General features: G+C 44.3%; 2 protein-coding genes across 8 annotated transcripts in view; one reads left to right on the top strand and one right to left on the bottom strand.

Moving 5' to 3' along the window:
* The window catches only part of SESTD1 (SEC14 and spectrin domain containing 1), a 37911-nt gene extending 20060 nt beyond the window's left edge, over positions 1 to 17851 (bottom strand). The window contains exons 1-8 of one of the 6 annotated variants that reach the window (XM_085874061.1): positions 12122 to 12169; positions 6969 to 7004; positions 5510 to 5600; positions 4585 to 4693; positions 3342 to 3432; positions 2663 to 2776; positions 2114 to 2227; positions 865 to 956 (exon numbers count right to left, since the gene is read on the bottom strand). In XM_085874061.1, the coding sequence (XP_085730187.1) occupies positions 865 to 956; positions 2114 to 2227; positions 2663 to 2776; positions 3342 to 3432; positions 4585 to 4693; positions 5510 to 5594 (605 nt within the window). In that variant the 5' untranslated portion in view covers positions 5595 to 5600; positions 6969 to 7004; positions 12122 to 12169. Of the gene's footprint in view, positions 1 to 864; positions 957 to 2113; positions 2228 to 2662; positions 2777 to 3341; positions 3433 to 4584; positions 4694 to 5509; positions 5601 to 6968; positions 7722 to 7760; positions 10672 to 10733; positions 10846 to 12121; positions 12263 to 17723 lie in introns of those variants that run through there. The other 5 variants (XM_085874063.1, XM_085874060.1, XM_085874064.1 and 2 more) reach the window with 5 other exon arrangements.
* PRIM1 (DNA primase subunit 1) overlaps positions 17729 to 21491 on the top strand; it is a 34187-nt gene continuing 30424 nt past the window's right edge. Inside the window, exon 1 of one of the 2 annotated variants that reach the window (XM_085874070.1) lies at positions 17729 to 17991. In XM_085874070.1, the coding sequence (XP_085730196.1) occupies positions 17847 to 17991 (145 nt within the window). In that variant the 5' untranslated portion in view covers positions 17729 to 17846. Of the gene's footprint in view, positions 17992 to 18917; positions 18939 to 21491 lie in introns of those variants that run through there. The other variant, XM_085874071.1, reaches the window with a different exon arrangement.

The following is a 21491-nucleotide window of genomic DNA, read 5'->3' as shown; positions in this document are numbered from 1 at the left end:
TTTCTCTCGTGGCCCAAGAACCAAGCAAACAATAAAAATTTTCATGTTGCGAAGATGTACTTTGTCGAAGAGTTGGTTACCGTTACTTGGTAATGATGCACAACATCGCCTTTCCAATTGCAGACGTCCATTAAATAAATCACCAATCCAGCCACGTTAACAGGAGGCACTTCCACAGAGTTTAAAGTCTATTCACTGGAAGCGATCTATCAGTGGTTTGGAAAGCACACACCCGTCCATTCGGGCCTTGCACCGGCCCACATCATTGGAAGTTTACAGGACAGGCATCTGCCCATTCGGCAAGCAGAGATACTTCTCCAACTCTTTCATTGTGCAGAGGCACACCACTTTCTCGCTGGTACGTTTTCCAAGTATTTTCGGCTTATTTTCGAAGCTTTGTAAGCCATTTTAGGTAACAATCCTTATCTCGCACACAAGATATACTTCAGGGTGCGCTGAACACCGCCGTTTTCTGGGCGTTTATGAGCATGCAGGTACATTCTGAGCATTCTTGGGGCAGATTACATAATTTCAACAGTCCCGTATTGGCGGAGATTTGAAATTTTTGTGACCCCCCCCCCCAAGCCAAATTAGCACTTTTATATTGGATTTGTAGTCATACACAACAAACTCTTCCCTCCCCCTCTTGGATGCTTTTTGTGCACCTGCTCAGTGGTTCTCTTCCCTATAAGTAGTCTAAAATAATCAGGACCAACCATACTAAGGGATACAGGGTTAACCTCACAGAAATGTTAGCCCATTACTTTTTCATGACACATTTAAAACATGGTTTCACACAATTTATCAAAACAATATCTGAGCCATGAGCCTTCGGCAAGGAATATAGAACATGAGGAAACATACGTGTTTGGCTGGCTCGTGTTCTTCGCAGCATTTATGATGCAGGACATCTCTGCCAACAGCATTCTCGAGTCACGGTCAAATTTTTCAAAGGACTAAAAACAGCATACAGAGATATGGTTTCTTCTTTATTCTATACAAACACACACACACACACACACACACACACACACACACACACACACACACACACACACACACACACACACACACACACACACACACACACACACACACACACACACACACACACACACACACACACACACACACACACACTCCTTATCAAGGCTGCTGCTATTATTTTCCTCTGACACACAACACTCAAGGAGGAGGTAGGACACATAATCACAGTAAGACACTAATGGGCAACAGACAAATCAGAACAGTATATGTGATTGCAACTAAGGATCCCAATATCACGAGGAAAGTGCCCTGGATGGAAACTGTTTTTTTGTGTTTAGTCGGTCATATTTTTCTGCACAGAGACCTCAGAGTAAAGCGAAATTCTCTTTGATCACTTGCTATATGGGAGTGAAGATGTCACAATCTATGTATACTTGTATAACCATGTAATATGTATATTATTCTACAGCTGTTAATATTCATGTGTAAGAAGGGCCCATATCCAGGGGGTTAGCTTCTTTATTAGGAATTGTGCTTAATAAGTGTTTATTGTGTCTTTTTGGGTCCACAATTCTGTGCCGTCTTTCTCGTGTGAAATTTTTTTCTTTCTTTTCTTCTTCAAGAGACATGGTGTGCCTCAAAATCCCACCATTTTGCCAAGTCAATGATTTTGGTTAATTGATTACCCCTGGAGGACTAAATTAGTAGTGAACCATATTTATGAATTATAACCAACATGGGAGAACATGCCTGGAAAACGAATAGCATTCAACTACTCAGGGTTCAATACATGCAAATTGAACATCCTTTGGTTCATCTGTTGAGAGGCAGACTCCAGCAAGGTCAGTACCTAAGATTGTGCACCTACTCGAAAAAAATAAAAATAAAATAAAAATATTTTTGGGTGGGTCTTGTCCATGCAACAATATGAACAAAATGAAAAAAAACCTGCAGTTTATAAAATGACCATTTGGTGACAAAAGTAGAAATTATAATATTGAGGATCCAGGGCTATTTGCCAATGATTTTAAGTTGTCCTATCAATGTTCTTCACAATTTCAGAAATGTGCATGTGCTCATAGTTGGGATTTTATGTCCTATCCACAAAAGAGCAAGCACGACATACCATACGTTTGGTGACCCAGTCCATGTGGTTGTGCTTCAGGTGACCACCAAACTCATCAGTCAACTGGCACGGCTCGATGTAGCGTGACAGCTTGTTGGCTGACACCAATATAACCTGCCAGCAGAGTAAGGGTTAAGGTTGAGACAGGAACTGCTCAATCACCTTACTCTTAATTAATCATTATTACTTGCACACAAAAAGGTGTGGAAAAAAAAAGGATAAGTAATGCTTCCTGTTTTATCCTGAGCTACACTTGATAAAATATCACCAAAAACAGGCTCATATACAGACAAATATACACATTTACAGTAATTTTTCTACACAAGGACATGAGCAAATACATAAATGTTTGCATTGGCCACAATGTTGCACCACTCATTTACTAACAAGAAGGTATTGCTTTTGAGTGAAGCCTCCTTCATCTGCTTCTCAACAATACAAAATAGGAACCACAGCAGACCCCTCAACCCAAGACAGACCTTTCCAGCCTCATCGCCAAATGCAATGGGAGACCAGCAGTACAATGATCCAAGCTTTTGAAATACAAACCTCAAAGCCCAACCGGTTCTTCTCTTTCCAAAAGCAGAAGTGAGTAAACTTCTTGTCCCAGAAGTCATCAGGTTTGACAACACAAACCAATGAAACTTCTGCTGGGATGACATTCTGCAGGATAAGAAGAGTGAAAAATCCTGATATGAGGAAGACAAGTCTACATTACAAACCTGCCAGTGGGAGTTGAAGGGGGGTGGGGGGGGGAGGGAAGGAAGATTAAAATTATTTGCTGTGCAAATGAGAAAACCGTTTTCATTAAACTGCCTCTAACTTACCTATTTTAACATCATATCACCACTTAAAAATATCGAGCTGTTGCATTGCAGCATCAGCAGGAGAAGGAAAAACGAGCTTTTATCAACTGGTACACGTCTGGCATTTCAGAAAAGTAACATATCTCAGAATGCAACGTGTAAACTCGATTAATTTGTCTTCGATGTACTCCTCGAGTTTTTGTTTTCTTTCAGAACTTTGACTCTGGGCCTTTTGACTTATACAGTACTGTGCTTAGGGGTACAAAATACACCATCAGTCACATGAAAGGGAGACCCACCAGGCAATGGCACCTTCTTTAAGGTTTCACATACCCAAGAAAGATTGGCAATTCACAGATTCCACATTCCGTGATAATCGATTAATAAATGCAAGTGTGAGGACTCTGACACCTCTAACACACCTGCAACATAAGCACAACCGTTTTCACCAGGTTCCACGATGCCTTACGGCCATCAACGATGACGGTGAAGCCCCTCGACTTGCACTTCTCGCTGGGGAGTGAAAAGATGGAGAAGGGAATAAAAGCGAGAGCACATGTGATTGTTGAATGGGCCCTTTACCAGGATATGAAGGAATGGCGATATTGAGAAAGGTGAAACAAAATCAGCTTCGGATGGAGAGCGGTAATAGTATAACCTTTGAGTAGTAATATCAAAATAGAATTAGCATCCGGTTCATGTGAAACAATCCAGCACAGAAGATTAAAACCCCTGGAAGTTGGGCCACGTGAGAAACCTTTTTTAAATCCCTGGACTGTCCGAGGAGAAAATAGTGTTTTTCTTCTCCACTAAATTATCTTCACACCATTGCAAGGAGTTGTTTGCTCATCATCATTCACCTCTCATGAGAATCCAGCAATTAAACATGACCGAATATCGATTGGGCGAGGTGCTATCACGAGGCTGGGGGTGGTGATTTTTTGGAGGGTTCTGACGGCAGCTCCTCAGAGGGAGGGGAAAGTGGAGGAGCGGGGGTACTTGTGGCTGTGAGGTTGAGGAGCCTGAAAGAAAAAGACTGGGAGACATGGTGCGTGTGTGAAGCTCTCAGCAAGACTGCGTGCCATGCATCTCGTAGCACGTCCTGCTGTTGCTGCCTGGAATTTTATCACCTTACACTTCATTCTCAATCTCGCCGGGATTTGTTATGGATGCTCGGTGTGGGTGTGTGTGTGTGCGAGTGTGACTGTGGGCCCTTAGACTCGTTGATTTGTATCGTCAAGTGTTTGTCTACTTAATTAATTAATTATTTATTGCGAAGTCTGTCTGTCTTTGGCCTTGAGGTCCGTTCGATTTATGTTGTCTTGCCTTATCTCAATATATCATTCTTGTTTATGAAGATCACATGCCCTCATTGTTTCCAAGCTCGCAAAACCTTTTCAGTCTGTTGGATGCTTCCATGAAGAGGGTTAAATTAATTAATCAGGATTACAGTAATCCAATAAATATCGGCACTTTTAGAGGCTCCCAAAGGTAGACCGACAGAACTGCTCGCTGCCTGTCTGTAGAAAAATCAGCCTTATGCCGCTCATTTGCGAAGATAATAAATTGAGTATTACAGTTTCACACCCGACTAATTAACTCATTAACATTAACTATTTAACAAATCAAATCAAATCCAGTTCACAGAAAAAGCTGAACTCCAACCTTGGGATGCTGAGCAAGTAGTTGAGAGTAACACTGATTTCATCCACATTACTATGGTCAGAGCTGAGTGGGATGGTGAGGATGAGGCCTGAACGGCGGTCTTTTCCACCTGCAAACAAAACAAATAATAATGATAATAATAATAAAATGTATAACAACAACTTTACTAAATTGTACTTTTCTTGGACATCCTACACTTGTTGGCTGTCAGGGAACACTTGCGTCCCAAATCTTCCATGAACCTGGTGGCACGGCCTAACGTTCGACTGAAAGCGATTTGTGCAGCAATTTATAATTAGCTCAGGGTGTGGAAATAACTCGCCTAATCTTCACAAAGAACACCATGAGATCTTTAAGTCCATTAACGAATGCAAGCGGATGGGACACCCAGCTTAACGTCCATCTGAGGACCGGCGTACTGTAGTCTGGATACAACGCACTGTGCCAGACGCATCAATCGAGTTTATATTAGGCTCGGCAGTCAAATCCAAATAAGCTCAGAGGTAAGTACAGCTCCTCTGCATTATCCTATTGGATCAAAGGTTCTAATGCAGAGATATTTTGATTTTAATTGATGACATCACTGCTTAGAGATACAAGGAAGACACTGGAATAATACCCGGATCATTTTTTATGTTTGCAGATAATCACTTTCGCTGTCCTCGGTAGCTCCACATTCACCCGTCTCTCAAGGAGCTCAACCAAATGCTCAACGCTCACTTTACCAAATCAAAATGGCAGTGATGAAGAAAAACAAACAAACAAACACTGAAAATGTAAAAAGCATAGGTCACAATCAAAACAAAATTCTCCTGAAAACTGCAGAAGTGGAGCGATTTTGTGATGTTGCTTTGACCGCACGTCACCATCAGTCCGCACAGCGTACAAGGTGGCAAATCAAATGTGAAAACACAGAAAAACACACCTGAGAAAAATGCCAACTTCTTTTTGAGGATCTCAAGCAATAATGCTTCTTCCATTATGGAAACAAACTTTTGAGGAGTTCCCATGGTAACCTGCAAGGTAAATAGCCAAATGCCACAATGTGAACAATTCCAAACTTAATCAAACAAATGCAAATAACTTTTCAGGTTAAAAAAAAAATAATAAAAACCAAAAATAAGCAAGTCATGGTGCTGATTGCCTTGCTATAAGTTATAACATAAGATGTCAATCCCAAAACCTCCTTCAGCCTTTATAATTATTTTCAAAGGAAGAATGAGGTTCATTTAAGAGCGAGATTAAAGAGGATAAAAAGGCAACCAATTGAAAGTGGGGCAACAGTGAGACAAAGCAAGCAAAGAAACAAACAAGAAAAGAGAAGAGAGCCGAGAGAGGATCAGAGGGCTGAGAGAGCCGAGGGAGGATCAGAGGGCTGAAAGATCAGAGGGAGGATCAGAGGGCTGAAAGAGCCGAGGGAGGATCAGAGGGCTGAAAGAGCCGAGGGAGGATCAGAGGGCTGAAAGAGCCGAGGGAGGATCAGAGGGCTGAAAGAGCCGAGGGAGGATCAGAGGGCTGAAAGAGCCGAGGGAGGATCAGAGGGCTGAAAGAGCCGAGGGAGGATCAGAGGGCTGAAAGAGCCGAGGGAGGATCAGAGGGCTGAAAGAGCCGAGGGAGGATCAGAGGGCTGAAAGAGCCGAGGGAGGATCAGAGGGCTGAAAGAGCCGAGGGAGGATCAGAGGGCTGAAAGAGCAGAGGGAGGATCAGGGGGCTGAAAGAGCCGAGGGAGGATCAGAGGGCTGAAAGAGCCAAGGGAGGATCAGAGGGCTGAAAGAGCCAAGGGAGGATCAGAGGGCTGAAAGAGCCGAGGGAGGATCAGAGGGCTGAAAGAGCCGAGGGAGGATCAGAGGGCTGAAAGAGCCGAGGGAGGATCAGAGGGCTGAGAGAGCCGAGGGAGGATCAGAGAGCTGAAAGAGCCGAGGGAGGATCAGAGGGCTGAGAGAGCCGAGGGAGGATCAGAGGGCTGAAAGAGCCGAGGGAGGATCAGAGGGCTGAAAGAGCCGAGGGAGGATCAGCGGGCTGAGAGAGCCGAGGGAGGATCAGCGGGCTGAGAGAACCGAGGGAAGATCAGAGGGCTGAGAGAGCCAAGGGAGGATCAGAGGGCTGAGAGAGCCGAGGGAAGATCAGAGGGCTGAGGGAGGATCAGAGGGCTGAGATAGCAGGAGCTAAACAGGAGGGGGAATGGTAAAAACAGAGAGACCAACGACCTGCCAGCAATGTGAGAACAATAGACCTTGTGATTCAGGCTCATTGTGGGAAATTCCAATTATGCTAAGAGCTTTATATTCCACAATTTCAAGGAGAGACAGAGTTGTTCCACTTATGAGACAAGCTTCAAATCACTTCCAGATCAGAAGAGAATGATGCAGATGTTGTTTACATACCAGTGGGATGGGTAAATGGATGACACAATGTGGAATCTGCAAAAAAAAAGAGGAAGAGATGGTTTTCCAGAACGTCAGAGAGGTAGTTTATGTAGACAAGGAACAAGACAGGGCCCAAGACACTGTCTGAGGCACTGTATCATGTTTTGGACACAACACTCTGGAAAAATCTCTCTTCCTGCACTGCAAGAGGAAATGGTTCCATTTATATCAATGTGTGAGTGGAGGAAGTTAGAAACCCAGGAATGAAGCTGGCCTTTTATGCCACAGGCAGAGAGCTTGATAAGCAAAGCAGGATGCCAAACTATGTTAAATGGCCAGGAAATACTATATGTCCAAAGGAGACAGTCCTAACCTCGTGTTTGAGGTCACGGGCCTCCAACCTCTCTCCAACTAAGAGAGGAGTAGCTCTGAGCATGTCCAGAGTTGAATGAAGGAATGAATATAAACTGATGGTCAGAGATTCTACTGTTTGAAAACGAGAAAGATTTGACATCACCAACAATAATGGATTCCCTGACTTTGCTTGTACTTGGAAAGAAGCCTTCTTGGTCTGGAGATGAGAGGATCTGTTTTTGCACCCTTCTTGTGGATGGAATTGCTGTTGTACAATAATTATGATGAACTTTAAAGCAGGAGAAAGCCATTTTCCCCATCACACCTCCGTTACAACACCACTGTTTTCTGGGGGAGGAATGGGAAAATAGTGATGCAGGCACAGGACCACCGCTTGAGTGCTTGCGTGTATGTATATATACCGTATATGTATCTATCTAAAAAAAAAAAACACACCTGGGATGGAGAACAAATCATTATAAATGTTCAAGTCCAAGGACACTATCACCAATGGCTTTAAGAAAATGGCAGGACGAAAGTCAATTGGACAAGGGTAGGTTCTGCAAGGTAGAAGCAGAAAGTAGGAGCCACCTCCTATCGGGATGTAAAAAACTCAAGTCAGAGCAGCTGTTACACACAAAGGTACAACAAGGTATGTAGAGTAATCCACTGGCACATTTTCAAATGTCTCAATATCACAGTTCCAGAAAACTCATGGAAACATGAACCAAAGGTAATCACTGAAAACAAGGAAGTAACGAACACGTACGACCTAATGATCCCATAGAACGCGAACATAGAAAACAAAGCATTGCAACCGCATATAGTACAAAGGTACAAAAAGGAAAAGAGGACATTGCTATTGAGGTGTCAGTACCCAGCGATTTTGGCCTAAACAATGCAGAAATCAAGAAAATGACCAGATACCAAGATCTAAAAAATGAAGTGAAAAGATCTTGGAAGCTGAAGAATGCCAAAATTGCACCAGTGATAGTTGGAGCAACAGGAATGAAAATAAAAAAAGAACCTTGCAGAAATCTTAAAAACCATCCCTGGGAATATTAATACAAACACACTGCAGTTAGAAGCAGTCCGGTGCTCGGTGGCGATCCTCAAAAGAGCCCTCAGAATAAAACTTTGAGAACAAGAAAACTTCACAACTAAGTCCATGAGTCATGAACACTTACTGAAATGGAGGTGGATACTTCGAGACCTGGGAGGGCTCCCGCATATGGAGATAACAACCAACGACCGACACACATATACACACACACAATAACGAATATTAGAGTGAGTGTTTTGCAACCCCAGTTAGAAATGACCAGGATAAGGTGTATAGGAATCCCCTTGTCACCCAGGCCCATGTGTCTGTTTCTTGACCGTCTGTAATTAACTCCCCACACGACTGCCACAAAATGGGGGTTCCACATGTGTGAGTACCACGCGACCACAATAAAAATGCACGTACACTTGTGCAGGTTACATGTTCCATCGACATGGCGGAGACATGTGAGCGACATATTTACCATGGGAGTACAAGTGCTACCCTCACATGGCAGGGGAAAAGCCTTGCAGCCAAGGACGCACAACAGGGTCTATATAAATCAGCTGCAGAGAAGGGTGTGGCCAATCAGGAAAATACTCTGTGTCAGTGCCACAGCTGGGGTCAAGAGAGAACGAGGTTGTTGTTGTGCTGAGTCCCAGTAACCAGCTTAGCTCGAGCTTCATAGTACGAGGGGGGTTGTGCTCGCTTGCCAGCCCAACGTCTCCCCAAACACACCTCAAGGAAAGCCCCCCTCCGCATTCAATGACATTTCTCTCCTATTCTGTATTCCTTCGCCCCTGAACAAGTTTTCACATTTTAAGTTACAAAAAGACGGACAAACAGTTCGCCTTTGTTTAGGTTAAGCGTGCTGTGCAGATTGAGCTTACACCCCCTCCCCCTTTCTTTTGTCATTGCATTGATAAATTGTATGTTACCCAACCTGGATATTTTCAATTACCTCTGCCATCTGTGATGGACGGAGGTTATGTTTTCACCCCTGTCCGTTTGTGTGCAAGATATCTCCAAAAGTTGTGGATGGATTCGGACAAAATTTGGTGGGCAGGTTGGGTGTGTGACAAAGACGAACTGATTAGATTTTGATGAAGATCCGAATCCGGATTGGAGAATGTAAAAAAAATTGAGTGATTCTTCACAATTGAGAGATGGGGCCAAAAACGATATGCAGCATGATATCTGAAAGAGTTGTGGACAAGTTATGACAAAACTAGGTGGATGAGTTGGTTAAGTAACAAGAATAAGCCGATTTGAATTTGGTTCAGGTCCGGATACAGAACTGGCCTATCAGTGGGATACAAAACGTAAACTGTTCAGCCTGGCGGAGGTATGCGCTCTACTGAGTGCCATCCGTTACCTCCACCACCGAAGGTGAAGGATGTTATGTTTTCACCACACTCTGTCTGTTTGTGTGCAGGATATCTCAAAAAGTTGTGGACGGATCCAGATGAAATTTGGTATACAGGTTGGGTGTGCAACAAGGATGAACTGATTAGATTTGGTGAAGATCTGAATCCGTATCAGACTACGAGAATTTAAGTGCTTCTTTACCATTGAGAGATCGGGCCAAAAACGATATAGTACTGTATGGCATGATATTTCAAAAATGCAATGGGCTTGATATGTTCTCGTGGATCGGGTGTTACGTGGCGGAAGTCTGTGCTCCACTGAGTGCCCTTATAGTTGGAGAAGGGTTTTCAACGAGCTTGAAAAATCGGATTGAATGATGACAGTTATGTTTCAGCCGAGACGTTTGAAATGCATTTTGTAAATTTTTTACGAATCGTGCTTTCACATGCCATTTACAGTTTCCATCCATCATATGTACATCCAAAGTTAAAGTCGAAAGTTGCACAAAGTCTTTAGAACACCCTGTAAAATAGAGTATTCATAATAATGCAATTTTAGGTATAAAATGAAAAACTGGGTATGTGTGTAAAAAAATAAAATAAAATAAAAACACAAATGTGTAAATTGAAACTCTCCATAGTAGTCATATGATGATGTAGTACCCTGTGTCTGGTTGTCACACAAGCAAACATAAAGTGCCACACCAGCAGAACTGCACAAGTCTCGGCAGTGACATCATTGTGTGGTGAATACTACAGATCCTGGGAAGGCAATATAACATGGCAAGCATACAGCGATCAAATTCTTAATGAAGGCTCCTCCATGTGACGGATGAGATAGCAGCCAGACTCCATGTTCACCAGGAGCCGAATGCAAGACTGAGGAGGATACACCAAACTGGTACTGCTGGGTACAAAAGCTGTTGGGAAAGAAAGCCCTGACTCTCCCAAAGTGATGTCAAGATCCTCAGGTTATGCCTACATGACAGATGATGATCCCACAGAAATCTTGATATTTACCCAAGTGAGTGTACCGGTGTTAACGTTTTCTTTAGGAAACTGAGATACGCATTGCTGCAAGGTGGTCTCACTGGATGGGGAGCTGCTCGGAAACCTTTACTGAGGGGCAACTGGGGGGGGGGGGATAAGGGGAGCTACACATCCATCGAGACCACTTTACGTCTTACTGTTCTTCAGGAAACGTTGACACCTGCACTTTCACCTAGGTCATGTACAGGTGGACAGAAAGGCAAAAAAGTCAGGTGGATACAGACAAACAAACGTGCAGAGAGTCAGATAGATAAAGGGATAAATAAATTGACAAGCAGACAGCTCGATAAATAGATGAGCATACATTCAGACAGATAAAGACACGCAGACAGTCAATAGGAAAGATACAGATAGGCAGTCTGTTAGACAAAGAGGTTGTGCAGACAGTCATTCATTGTAAAAAAAAGACAGGTAGACAAGGGATGCAGACAGTCATTCATTGTAAAAAAAAGACAGGTAGACAAGGGATGCAGACAGTTATTCATTGTAAAACAAGACAGGTAGACAGGGGATGCAGACAGCCATTCATTGTAAAAAGACAGGTAGACAAGGGATGCAGACAGTCATTCATTGTAACAAAAGACAGGTAGACAAGGGATGCAGACAGTCATTCATTGTAACAAAAGACAGGTAGACAAGGGATGCAGACAGTTATTCATTGTAAAACAAGACAGGTAGACAGAGGATGCAGACAGCCATTCATTGTAAAAAGACAGGTAGACAGGGGATGCAGACAGTCATTCATTGTAAAAGACAGGTAGACAAGGGATGCAGACAGTCATTCATTGTAACAAAAGACAGGTAGACAAGGGATGCAGACAGTTATTCATTGTAAAACAAGACAGGTAGACAGAGGATGCAGACAGCCATTCATTGTAAAAAGACAGCTAGACAGGGGATGCAGACAGCCATTCATTGTAAAAAGACAAGTAGACAGGGGATTCAGACAGCCATTCATTGTCAAAAAAGACAGATAGACAGAGGATGCAGACAAGCATTCATTGTAAAAAACAAAAAGAGACAGACAAGGCATTCAGTTAATCAGATAGACAGGGCTTGCAGACAATTACTGTCACAAATCAGATGGAGAGATAGTCAGAAAGACAGAGCATGCAGACACGCAGCAAAAAAAAAACACAGACAGACAGAGGAGCATGAAGACACACAGTGAATAAAAAAAAATACAATGTATGCAGACAGTCCGACACATAGACGCCAAATAAAGGCACAGAAGTCAAGCAGATAAGCAGGAGATGCAGTGTAAGCAGACAAAGAGAAAAGGCAGGAGGTTTAAGGAGTGCAGAGTAAGTAGTTCGATGGATTATGGAGACAAACAAAAACGCAGAGATCGACCTCACCAGACAAGGGCCTCGATAGTCTGGCAGGATTAAAAGGGGCGGGGCCTAATTATCTCGTCAACCCTCGTCACACAACTTGTTGTTGTTGTTGTTGTTGTTGCTATTATTATTATTGTTTCACATTATAATCCTCCATTCAAAAGGACGAGGTAGATCCTCACGCTTCATAAAATGGAGGATCAAAGTGAAAACGGAGTACTAACATCTCCAGTCAGTATAAAATAACTGCAAATGACTGGAAACAGTGCGCAGCCGTCACCGAAAATAAAATCGCAAAATGAAAAATTAAAAGTGACGCAATCCTTTACATCGACAGCCACATGACGGTGTTATGGTATTTAAAATGTTTTCATGAGGTAAAAGGTAGAAATCGTATTCCAACACCTCACACAAACAACCACAACATCGCCGGGCGCTTAAACATTGAATAAAAATCCAATTGGACCTCTTTCGGATAATCACGAGAATGTTCTTCAAAAACAGGGAATTCCAATCGAGACGATGCACGCTCTGGGTATTTAAACGTCGAGTCTGAGAAGCGCCAGAAAAAGTTTCTTCACACCACTTAATGTCATTCCTCCACCGCTTATTCCTGACGTTACGGCAGCGGCGGCAGGGGGCAGGGGCAGGGGGCAGGGGGCGGGGGCAGGGGCAGCGGCAGGGGCAGGGGCAGGAGCAGGGGCAGGAGCAGGAGCAGGGGCAGGGGCAAGGGCAGCGGCAGGGGCAGGGGCATGGGCAGCGGCAGGGGCAGGGGCAGGGGCAGGGGGCAGGGGCGGGGGCAGGGGGAGGGGCAGGGGCAGGGGCGGGGGCAGGGGCAGGGGCAGGGGCAGGGGGCAGGGGCAGGGGCGGGGGCGGGGCAGCTGCAGCGGCAGGGGCGGGGCAGGGTTCAAGGGCAGCGGCAGGGGCAGCGGCAGGGGCAGGGGCAGGAGCAGGGCAGCGGCAGGGGCAGGGGCAGCGGCAGGGGCAGGGGCAGGGGCAGGGGCAGGGGCAGCGGCAGCGGCAGGGGCAGGGGCAGCGGCAGCGGCAGGGGCAGGGGCAGGGGCAGCGGCAGGGGCAGGGGCAGGAGCAGCGGCAGGGGGAAGGGGCAGGGGCAGGGGCAGGGGCAAGTGCAGCAGCAGCGGCTGGGGCAGGGGCAGCTCAATGACCAGATATGCAAATCCTCTTAAAATGTCAAGTCAATCAGATGAAAATTGACAATTTTAGAAATTCGGCCTATGTTGATCTTTTGGTCGAAGTTTGACCTCAAAAACAATTGGAGGTTGTATTCAGACACGTCTGATATGCAAATCCTGTTCAAATTTCTCGTCAATCTGATGAAAATTGAGGATTTAAAATTTTTTCACAAAGTTGTTGACCTTTGGCCTGTGTTGACATTTTGAACTCAACAAGAATAGACTTTTTGCTCATGATGAACTCCACCAGGTGGTGAAGTTTCATGAAGATCGGTGTAAAATTGTGACCTGTCGGTGATTGACAAACAAACAAACACGAATTATGTTGTGCATAGCACGATATTTGCAAGATCCGTAAAACAAATTTGACCTTTAAACAATTAGTGGTTGAATTCATTGAACAAATATGCAAATCCTGTTCAAATTTCTCAACAATTGCATGAAAATTGAGGATTTTAGAAATGTGACAAAGTTGATGACCTTTTGAAATAAAAAAAATAATAATAATAATAATACACTTCTTGCTTATAACAACCTCGACCATGTGGTGAAGTTTCGTGAAGATCGGTTTAAAATTTTGACCTGCAGGCAATTGACATATAAACAAACAAACAAACAAACAGACAGAATAACGCACAAGACCAACCAATAAAATCTTCGGTTTTCACAAGAAACAAACGGCAATAGCAACAATAGACAAGCTCCCCCCTCCCCCCACAAAAGAAAAACAACACAGTAGAATCCGAACGTGGATATACAAGGCTTTAAGACCCTTTGCTTTGCTGATGGAAATAGCAGTCTTTGCTGCAATCGCTAATCAATAGGGCAAGAAGAAAAAGGATTCTGAGTGCAGGGATAACAAGCGTCGCAAGTTGGTGTTTGCAGTTTCACCACGTGTGCTGCCCGTGTACGCAAAATAATAATTTTTTTTTTAATGAAAAATAAAACATTTTCATCACAAATCTTCCCGGGAGTTCCCTGAATCCACCGTAGTTCGATTTATCGAAATCCGTTAATCCGTTCTCAAGTTAAAATGTGACATAAACAAACAGACAGGCCAAATATATATGTAAATATATATATATATATATATATATATATATATATATATATATATATATATATATATATATATATATATACATATATATTGTTACGGTTGTGGAAATTCACAGAACACCATTCAGGTTCCCCGAAGATCATTTATGTCGATAAGTGTGTGTTCCAGGTTAGATTTCCCCACCAATGTATAAGGGGCTGTGCATCTTCAATTAGCCGTTATTCTGTCTCTGCCTTTATTTTAACAACAATGACAATGACAAGAAGAACAACAATAACAACAACAACGACAACATATCCTCACCATCTTCTCCACAACAAACAAAATCTCCTCACCATCTTCTCCACAACCGCCATCATCTCCTCACTATCTCCAACCACGTCTGTGTGAAGCCGGTGATCTCAACCACGTCCGCGTTCTGACGGTGATTCCTAACACGGCCGCGTTTGACGGCAAGACCGGATCAAAACGGCGAAAGGGCCGGAGCCAGCCGGGGGTGAAGGGGCGAAGGTTAAGGAGCGAAGCCGTGGTGGCTATAAAGGGCCGCGTTCGCTCACCATTAATCAGAACGAACGCTGGTGTGGTGGAGTCGGGAAGAGAGCTGGAGAACGAACGAGCAGGAGAATGAGCTTGTAGAATGAGCTGGAGAACGAACGAGCTGGAGAACAAACTTGGAGAACGAGCTGGAGAATGAACGAGCTGAAGAACGAACTTGGAGAATGAGCGAGGAGAACGAACGAGGAGAACGAACGAGGAGAAAGAACGAGCGGGAGTTGGAGAACGAGTGAAGAACGAGTTGAGGAGAACGAGTTGGAGTACGAGTGGGAGTCGGGAAGAGCGCTTGGAGAGAGCGTTCAAGTTCGTGCTGCGCTGGTTGTGTGGTTTGTTGGACGCCCGTTGGAGAGTTCGGAGGTTGGAGTGCAGGCAGAAACACCGAGGGTCGCCGAACCAGGTAGCCTGCTCGGACTCTCGGAACCCCTTTGGTAATCTCGGCTTCGAGCAAATTATAAAGGCTCACGAGCCCGGTTCTTCCTTTCTTTCTTGGGTTTTGCATGAAAGTCTGTGGCGCCTTGTCCATAAGTAACAAACTGATAAAGTGCATGTACATAATAAATAGACATCGGCTGTAAGTTTTTTTCGCTCGTGTCTTTTTCCCCATCCACCCCCCCCCTCATTCATTGCATTGCTTGTGTTTGAATAAATGTTCCCCATTTTTTAATGTTAACCTGCTCGTCGTGTCACTTTCTGCCATTGACTGCCATAATTGCGCTCGGGATATTAGCTGGCTGATTATAAGCCGATAAAACGTACATCTGGTCCGACGGGGCTTGGCTATATAAAACCGCTCGGCGATTGCAAATGGAACGAGCTGCTTAAGCGGCTCGTTTTCATGCAGGATCCGTCGAGGTATAAACTTCCGGTATTTCTGTCTGCGCGAATAATTAGGTACATCGACAATTCGGCGATCGACCCTGTAGCACGTGGACAGAAGAGTTGGCTGGTTTATGGTGTGGTTAAAAACACCCGTAGCTGGGTTTCGGCGTTGATCCGGAAGCTGCGACGAGATTGCTCTTTCGGTGGGCGCGCGTGGCCGCAATTGAGCTAAAGGCGGTCGCCCGCACACCGGACGGGTGGAAATCTACAACAATATATATATATATATATATATATATATATATATATATATATATATATACATATTTATTGTGGGGCCGGGTATCGGCGGTGAGCACGACCGCAAGATGGAGCAGCAGAGTCGGCTCCACCAATCACCCGGAATTTATGGGTTGTCACCCCGGATAACTCCGGAGCTGACGGGTCCCTTATCGGACGGAAGCTTGCCAATAAGTCGACCGCGTGGGATAGGGTCGATTGCCAATTTCAATTTACCTAAAAAGCTATGTCGTCCAAACTACCGGGGAAATTCACCCTCGACGGCGCCCGTACTGCTCACCCATGATAGAAATGCATTTCCTTGGATCCTGGCGATCTCAAAAGTATCACCAAATGAATGGCCATTCTAAACTTTGTTAGAAATGACACCTTAAATGTTTTTTTACACTGTTTAGTTCCAAAATTAAACGCGTTTGAACATTAGACCCGGTGGACTGGTGGCCATCTTGGATTTGACTTCTCACGGTCCTCAGAGATCAAATCTGACTTCCCTCCACATCTGAAAATAAACCTTATGGTATTCACCAACTATGTCAGAAAATTCATGCTTTTCTCATAAAACGCACAATTATTGTGCTTATCCGCCGTACTACCAGGGCGGTTGCCGGGGGACTTCAGCTGGTGACTGCTTCATGGGACATTAATTTCTGGTGCTCTGCTGCAACACTTTTCACAAGTTTTCCCCATAGATGTTGCTTCTGTGGGCAAGCAGAAACAACCTTTCATGTGTACCTGCAATGCCCGCGTCTTAAAGCAATCTTTTTTGCTGGTGAAAAACCTGCTCTTACACTTTTGGCTTCATTTTTTCCCCAACACTATTTTCGGTCACCCTGTAAAGAAAGAGTCAATCACAGGATCAACTGGTAAACTTTATTACCCTCGCCAAAGAAGAGGGTATTGCATTTGGGTCCATTTGTTTGTCTGACACCTCAGCTTTGTTTGTCTGCACAGAACTTTCGTGTTTTTCTCCGCAACCTCTTGTCAGATTGAGATGAAATTTTCACCAAAGGTGTGACGACTCGTGTAGCACGTTTTAATGATAATTATGATGTCATAGGTCACGTGGTGTGGTAGTCATATTGGAAAAATGGGAAAACTTTGGACCTCTGCATCTGAAACAGCACCAAGGGAAAAATTGAAACTTGGCACACAGCAAGTACTCCTCATGGTAATTAGTGTGATTTTTATGACGTCATAGGGGCCATCGTTATGACGTCATCATTGCAAATGTAGAACGCCGCATCCGATCAGTAAAATTTTTCAGGATCATCTCGGGATGAAAATGGTCCATCGAAAGAAAATTTGATGACGTCATCAGTCACGTGATGCGGCAGCCATATTGTTTAAAAAATAAAAATCTTCTCTGAAGCGGCTGAACAGATCGAGGCGAAACTTTACACGTACGACCGCCTATCCATGAGGAACAGAAGGTTCTCACATATCATGTCATAGGTCACATGGTGTGGCAGCCATATTGGATTACCTTAAAACCGATAAAAAAAAAATACACCACTCAAAAGAAGGTCTGCAATCTCTGCTCTTTTTCTTGTTTCAGCGTCTATAAAACTTTGCATTTGCAAACATTTGCCCAAAAAACATTTGCAAACACTTAAAATCGACTGCAGTTGTAACCATGAACTTGTGGAGATGAGGCAGCAGAGCGACATTAAACACCAAACTTATATTAATTATGTACCTGAGCTTTCGTGCGTCCTGAGCGTAAGCCTCTCTCTCGCCTTTCCAACGAAAGCACCGATACCAGCACGATTACCACGACTTATTATTTTATTACGAGGTTCAGGATGTCCACGAGACGGTCATGAAACAACAATTACAACATTACCGGAAGAAGACGATGGCGGACGCGGATTTCTGCTCTGCGCAGCTACAAGATCTATTACCGTTATATTACAAGAGGTTCTTCCCCTTTGGTCGCTTCTTCAAGTGGCTCAACTACGGCGGCGGTAATGGATGGTCGAGTTCAGTGACGGTTTAAATTGGAGGAGAGTTGAAGGAGGAGGGTTGAAGGAGGAGGTCAATAGGTGTTTACACCGTTTCATTTTCCCGCGCTGAACGCTTTTTTTCCCATTGGGCGCGTTTCGCCATTTGCTTCCTTTTTCGAATCGATGTCCTGCGAGATGACCGTGAATTTGGATCGCCGTCGTCGTTTAATAAATGTTTTAATGATCTTAGCCGTTGAATACAAAAGGATTTTTTTTATATTAATGGCAAATAGCGTACTTTTATACACCGCCTGAACTATTTTGCTTAATCCGACTCTCTCGAACAATAAAGTTCAAAGTAAAATGGTAATAAAAAGATTCATTTGAATATCCCGAGAGGAGATGCTGAAATATCGTAGTGTACTCGTCTTTGCATTGTCCAGTAGGGGTTGGGCAGCGTGCGTGTGTCCGTCTCCAACTGTTGATCTCTATTCCCAACCGACTATATATGTACATACATACATACATACAGACACACAGACAGACAGACAGACACACAGACACACGCGCACACGCACGCACGCACGCACGCACGCACAGACAGGCGCGCGCGCACACACACAGACAGACAGACAGACGCGCGCGCACACACACACACACACACACACACACACACACACACACACACACACACACACACACACACACACACACACACACACACACACACACACACACACACACACACACACAGACGCACGCGCACACACACAGACAGACGCGCGCACACACACAGACAGACGCGCGCGCACACACAGACAGGCAGACACGCACACAGACACTAATTTGTTTCAATCCTGGTGATTTGTCGGCAGTGTCACGTCATGGTGCCGGGTGCCCTCTCCTGCGGAGATATGACGCCGGTTGTCCTGTCTGCACTCACTTCTGTATGGTGAAGGTCCCTTGAGGTATATTTTGAAAAGAGGAGGCCATTGTGCCCCCTGGCTAACTGAGGTTCTCCCCACTATCATATCCAATGTGAGCTGAGGCGGTGCCCGGTGTGGACTTAGGTACTGCTCACCTTCCCAAACCCAACACCAACTGAACCGCTCAACCCCCCCCCCCCCTTTACGTGGACATGTGAACTGAACCCTCCCTCACATGGAGTGAGGAACTCCCCCATTAAGACTCTACCCACCCTCTTCTATTCTTCAACGCTGTCTACTTCCTTGTATCTCATCCCAACATCCTGCCCTTTATCCCTTTAAAGTCGTCTATCTTTTCTTTGTTTCCCGATCCTCCCTTCTTTTGTTCCCCAACATGTATTTTCTTGCTTCATTTCACCCAAAAAGCAAGTTTTTGATTGTATAGTACGTATATGTTTTGTGAAGATTCTTGAATATTTCGGTTCAGGAATTACTCCATGTTGAGATAAATATTTGCTACATGAGCCCCTGAGAAGTAAACTGTGTTATCCCAAATGACACAGACCACCTTTTGATAAAGAGCCTTTTAAACTGAAGATTCTTATTTCGAACCCCATTGATCTACCATTGAATAAGTACAAGCCTCAGCTATTTTGTTCAGAACTGTCATCACTACCAAAGCTAAACTGAACTTGAAAGATTACTTTTGCACACTTAACTCGGTTTCACCATTTTATTTTTCTTTACAAGATCGAGGCTCGTGAAAGAGCGAGGTGACGGAGGGCATGAACTGACAGTGGGGCAACTCTCTGACATGGTAAGCAGGCGAATGGACGAGTAGGAAACACAGCAACCTCAAAGTAGAACGTTTGGTTTAGGAATGATTAATGGATGTAAAAGGTGACTTGGTGGGGGGGGGGGGGGAGCGGTGGTAGGAATCGGGAATGATGTGAGATTGTGGTGCATCACCTGCTTGTATCCGTCGAGAGAAGGGTTGAACAGCCTCAGGGAGGTTGTTCCACGATCATGAGAAAACAGCAACAAAGGAGTTGAGGTGTGCAGTAAGCCTTGATTTAAGGGTTTTTAACCGGTAAGGGGTTACTGGAAGAACATGCGAGTCCTGGAGGAGCCTGGGAGTGTCGGAGGACTTCGAGAGCAAAGGAAGCGATATCAGAAGCTGCGGTTAGAACAGAGAGACCACTGACCTGCCTTCGATGTGAAAGCAACAGACCTTGTGCTTCCGTCTCGTCCCGAGAGATTTCATTGATGTTAAGAGCTTTATATTACACAGAATACAGGAGAGACGTGTGATGCTGGGGCCATAACCCATGGTGGAGAGCAGTACTCCATTGAGCTATGGACAAATTCCTTGCAGACTGTGAGTAGCTTTGATTTTCAAAGGACAAAGAGTTGCATCGATAGAGGATACTCAGTCTGCCAGCTTTGCTCGGAAGTTGGCCCAGGATAGGTCAGGGCTGATGGCGTGGCCTTAGAATGTCAAGAGACTAAACTTCTTCCAGTGGTTAAATTTGGAAATGGATCAGTAGGTTTGTTTAACCCTGGGTATGGAATAGCCCAGTTTATTTATCAGGAGCACAACATTGTATAAACTTTAGAAGCATAGTAAAACACGCTGTTAAGGTGTTGATAGCTTTAAAACAGCATTTGATTGGCCAGCCCTTGTGTTTTTGTGTTAATGCTGTCGGGTATATATATATATATATCTTCTTCTTTTGGCTGCTCCCATTAGGGGTCACCACAGCGGATCATCCGTATGATCCGCATAGTGATTTGGCACATGTTTTACGCCGGATGCCCTTCCTGACGCAACCCTGGTCGCCTCTTACGACACAGGGATATGGTACACCTATTTTAACCGGGGTATACACCAGCCCAGCATACTGATACTCATTTCGCCGACCTTGGAAGGATGACAGGCTGAGTCGACCCCCTGGTGTATTAATTCATTGACCCAACGGGGCTTGAACCCAGGACCTTTTGGATCCCAAGCCGCTGCCCTGACCACTGCGCCAACACCAGGCTATATATATGTATATGTGTGTGTGTGTGTGTATATATATATATATATATATATATATATATATATATATATATATATATATATATATATATATATATATATATATATATATATATATATATATATATATATATATATATATATATATATATATATATATAATATTCTCAAGTGTTTGTGCGTTTGTAGGTTGGGCTGAACTATAGCACTTGGAAGCCCCAAATTTTGGGTGTACGTATTTCAGAATGTGGGCAAAGTTTTAAGCACCAAAAGTTGGCCATGACTTTTGAGGCCACCGCAAAGTGTATGTTGGGATGCAAGGTCAGGCAGTGCTGCCGTCGGCCCACAGGCAAAAGGTGACAATCATGAGGCCAATAAATCACTCCATAGCTTTTCAATGTGCAACACGTCCCGCCAACCACCGCCAGGGAAGGCTCACTCAGCCTGGTATCCACCTCCCCCCCCCCCTCCTCTCCCCCGAGTAGCTCCTGCTGGTAATTAATATTTTGTGTCATGTTTTCATTGTGCACTTCCTAAACATATTTCAACAAAAA

This window comes from Eptatretus burgeri, chromosome 3 (assembly GCF_056783735.1).
Source record: "Eptatretus burgeri isolate ZD-2024b chromosome 3, Ebu_testis_v1, whole genome shotgun sequence".
NCBI classification, from domain to species: domain Eukaryota; kingdom Metazoa; phylum Chordata; class Myxini; order Myxiniformes; family Myxinidae; genus Eptatretus; species Eptatretus burgeri.
Note: the sequence above shows the minus strand (reverse complement) of the source record. Positions and strands in the feature narration are given on the sequence as shown.